At 41.0% G+C, this 3343-nt stretch overlaps 1 protein-coding gene across 1 annotated transcript; it reads left to right on the top strand.

The window, feature by feature from the left end:
• The first annotated feature begins 1665 nt into the window (after window positions 1–1665).
• LOC145982232 (uncharacterized) lies at window positions 1666–2043 on the top strand. Its single transcript, XM_083115801.1, has one exon. It carries the CDS (start codon window positions 1666–1668, stop codon window positions 2041–2043), a length of 378 nt encoding a protein of 125 aa, XP_082971927.1.
• The last annotated feature ends 1300 nt before the right edge of the window (window positions 2044–3343 follow it).

Here is a 3343-nt window from a genome sequence, read left to right as displayed (position 1 = left end):
AGCAATTTCAACCAAACTTGGTACACATATCACTTGCAATCTGGAAGGAATACTTTGGGGGTAAGATACCCCTGGCACCCCTAGGGGTGGTGTGGGAAGGGATAACATGTAAAAATAATCGAAAACCACCGATATTAAATTCCGCACAGACAGACATCCGTGACTAAACAATCCCCACAATGATAGTGTTTCTCGGGTTGTCTAACATTCAGGCTGTGTTGCAAAAACGACCGATATTTGTGTGGATTCCATAGTGTTCGCGGCACTCCCAATGCGGTTTAACTTCATCACCTATCGGCATGGGGGTGAGAGGGTGTGAAACATAAAATGCCACAAATGATCTAGATTAGTGTCGAATCCATAGTTTTCGGAGTCGCTAAGCTCATTGGTGACATTCACGATCACACTTAGAATTGGTTACATTTTACACTATAGTTAGAATTCATTATTTTCCTGTCTAATACAAGATTGGGATAAATAAATACCCGGGCAACGCCGGGTAATCAGCTAATAGTAAATAAAAGTCTATGCTGCTTGGTGTCGAGACACAACAATATTCGGACGTCTTTGATCTTTCTCAGCAATGGCTGCGTTCTCATATGCGACAATGACCCATTCAGAGCAATACGATAAACAAAATTTGCGAGACAAAAGGTAGCGACTGGGCAAAAGGCAATCAGAATTGACGCTCTCATAACTTCACAAAAGCACTCATGCTATTCTAGTTTAGATGTAGCTACTACGAACTATATGCGAGGAGTATTGTATTGTCAACGTGCTTTTGATGAAGCTGTGTGTATCCGAAATTGTGTAATTATTATAAATGATGTCTTCCAAGAAACTTTCTGGGGCTCAAAACAGGAAAATAAAGAAGATAAGAGAGAAAGAGGACATTAGAAGTACAACGATTGTATCGAAGTTTTTCAAGAAAAATTTTGAATCCACCGACGCTAACGAAGATTCTTCAGCGCCGGAAATAGGAATCACACGGCAGAAAGAAGTAAGTACTTTATTTTTTAAAGAAAGTTTTACATTCCATTCTACATGATACGACTTTACTTGTCACGACTTCCGATGATAAGATTTGAATGTTAGTTAGAATGTTAATTTGAAAGGGAGTCTTTGATCTGGCTTTATTATACCCCGAGGATATCAACGGAAGTGAGTTACTTCATGAACTGTTGTTCTTTAAACATCATGCGCAAGCATTTTTAAAAGACTTTTACTTGGAATGCTTGTCAGAATTGTCATCACTTGCTGCTCTTTCATTCATACATAAAATATCATGTGTTGAGTTGTACCCAAATTTTGTCACTGCATTGAAACTATTTTTAACTCTACCTTCGTCTGTTGCATCTTGTGAAAGGAGTTTTAGTAAGCTAAAGCTTATAAAGAATTACTTGCGTTCTTCCTTGAGTCAAGAAAAGCTAACTATAACCTGGTTAATTTGTAGAGAGTTCAATCACTTGTGTTCCATGATCTTATTAATGACTTTGCTGCTGGAAAGGTAAGAAAAGTGAAACTGTAGCTACACTATCTACCAAAAATTAATTGGACACCTATGATGGTGGTTAATGTAGTATCTAATTTGAATCATTTAGTATCTAATTTGATTCGTGTGGCCTTCACGTTGTTCCGTGAGCAAGAGAACCACTTGTGAAAGACATGGCGCGTTGTGCAGAGCTATCAGACTTGGATAAGGGCATAATTGTGGGCTGCCACCTCAGTGGGCTGTCTAACAGGGCCATAGCTGCAAAGTTAAACAGGCCCAAATCAACAATAGCATTTGTGCTTCGTAAGTGGAAGGTGCATGGACATTGTGACAGTGGTGAACGTTCCGGGCGACCGAAAAAACTGACTAACAGAGATCGGAGAACCCTAAAACGTGAAATTGTCAAAAACAGGACACAGCCGATGGCTACCATCAGACAGGAGTTTACGGCAGCAACAGGGGCATCAGTTTCCATTGGAACATTGCGAACAGAGGCCCACCAACTCCGGAAGAGCAGCGGCACATACGCCGCATATCACCAAGGTGAATAAAGCTGAGCGTCTCAAGTGGTGTTTGGACCGTCGCAACTGGACATTGGAGCAGTGGAAAGCAGTTCTGTGGAGTGATGAGTCTAGATTCACATTCTTTTGGTCTGATGGACGTGTATGAGTGTGACGGCTACCCGGTGAACGGCTTCTACCAGAGTGTATATTGCCTACCAGGATTGTTTCTCGTACTGCGGTGTGGGACCATTGGTGTGGTGGTTGTTCTTGGCACAATGAACTCACAGGCATACTGTACAATACTAGATAATGAAATGCTCCCAACCTTGTTTTTACGGAATGGACCCCTGTTACTTCTAGTCCAGGATGACAATGCTAGGTGCCATGTTTCGGAGGCTACTATGCAGTGGTATGCCGACAACAATGTTCACCGATTGGTCTGGTCCCATAGAACACCTTTGGGGTGCATTGGGCCGGCGGGTGAGGTCTCGGGAGATGCGGCCAATATCCATTGTCCAACTGAGTGAGATCTTGCAACAGAAATGGAGACGCATTCCAATGGACGTTCTCCACAAACTAGTCGAGAGCATGCCTGACAGGGTGGCTGCTGTTATAGCAGCAAGAGGTGGTTCCACGAGGTTCTAACAGGATTTGCACCACCAGACAAACATTTTGTACAGGTGCCCAATTACTTTTTGGTAGATAGTGTATAATAGTATGTTCGCACAGGAGAATTGTCAAATAATCATGTGCTGATTGTACTTCTTAATAAGTTTTTGTTTTTATTGTTGTTGATTTCAGCTGATCAGTATAACATTTTGCAGTGTAAATAGTAGGTTTTACATTAATACTGAATTATTTACTCAAAATATTTTGGTCAGACAAAATATGTGGAACAATATAATACAGACATATTTGAGCAATATATGTTTACCTTAGGTACTTAGGCTCACTTTCATGTTTGCTAACATAAAACGTACAAAACTGCTCAGGCTCACTGCCATTGTTAGCGTACTCAACCTTATTCTTAACTTGATTAATCCTGTATTAATGCGAACAGCACGCACCCCCTCCCCAACCAAACCTATTCTAAAGGCATAAGAAGTGGTGTTTCATTTCAACCCTATCGCCGCAATCACCCACAGGTGGATACATAATATTCTGTACATAATAACAAATAACAAGTCAATGAAACGAAATGATCCCCCATTTTTGTGAAGAGAGAGGTATAGAATTGGTATACAATTTTGTCCCCGCACAAAAAAAAAAAAAACCATGTGGGAACCCCTGACCCCCACATTCCCTAAATATGATGCCTTTATGACACGGTTCTATATGAACGGGGAAC

This window comes from Lepisma saccharinum (genome assembly GCF_977018435.1).
Source record: "Lepisma saccharinum chromosome 15 unlocalized genomic scaffold, izLepSacc3.1 SUPER_15_unloc_1, whole genome shotgun sequence".
Classification (NCBI taxonomy): domain Eukaryota; kingdom Metazoa; phylum Arthropoda; class Insecta; order Zygentoma; family Lepismatidae; genus Lepisma; species Lepisma saccharinum.
The sequence above is the reverse complement of the archived record's forward strand: the minus strand, read 5'-3'. Positions and strand labels throughout refer to the sequence as shown.

Bases quoted from the DNA above. Each gene is read 5' to 3' on its own strand.
- LOC145982232 (XM_083115801.1), top strand. From the start codon at position 1,666: ATGGCGCGTTGTGCAGAGCTATCAGACTTGGATAAGGGCATAATTGTG.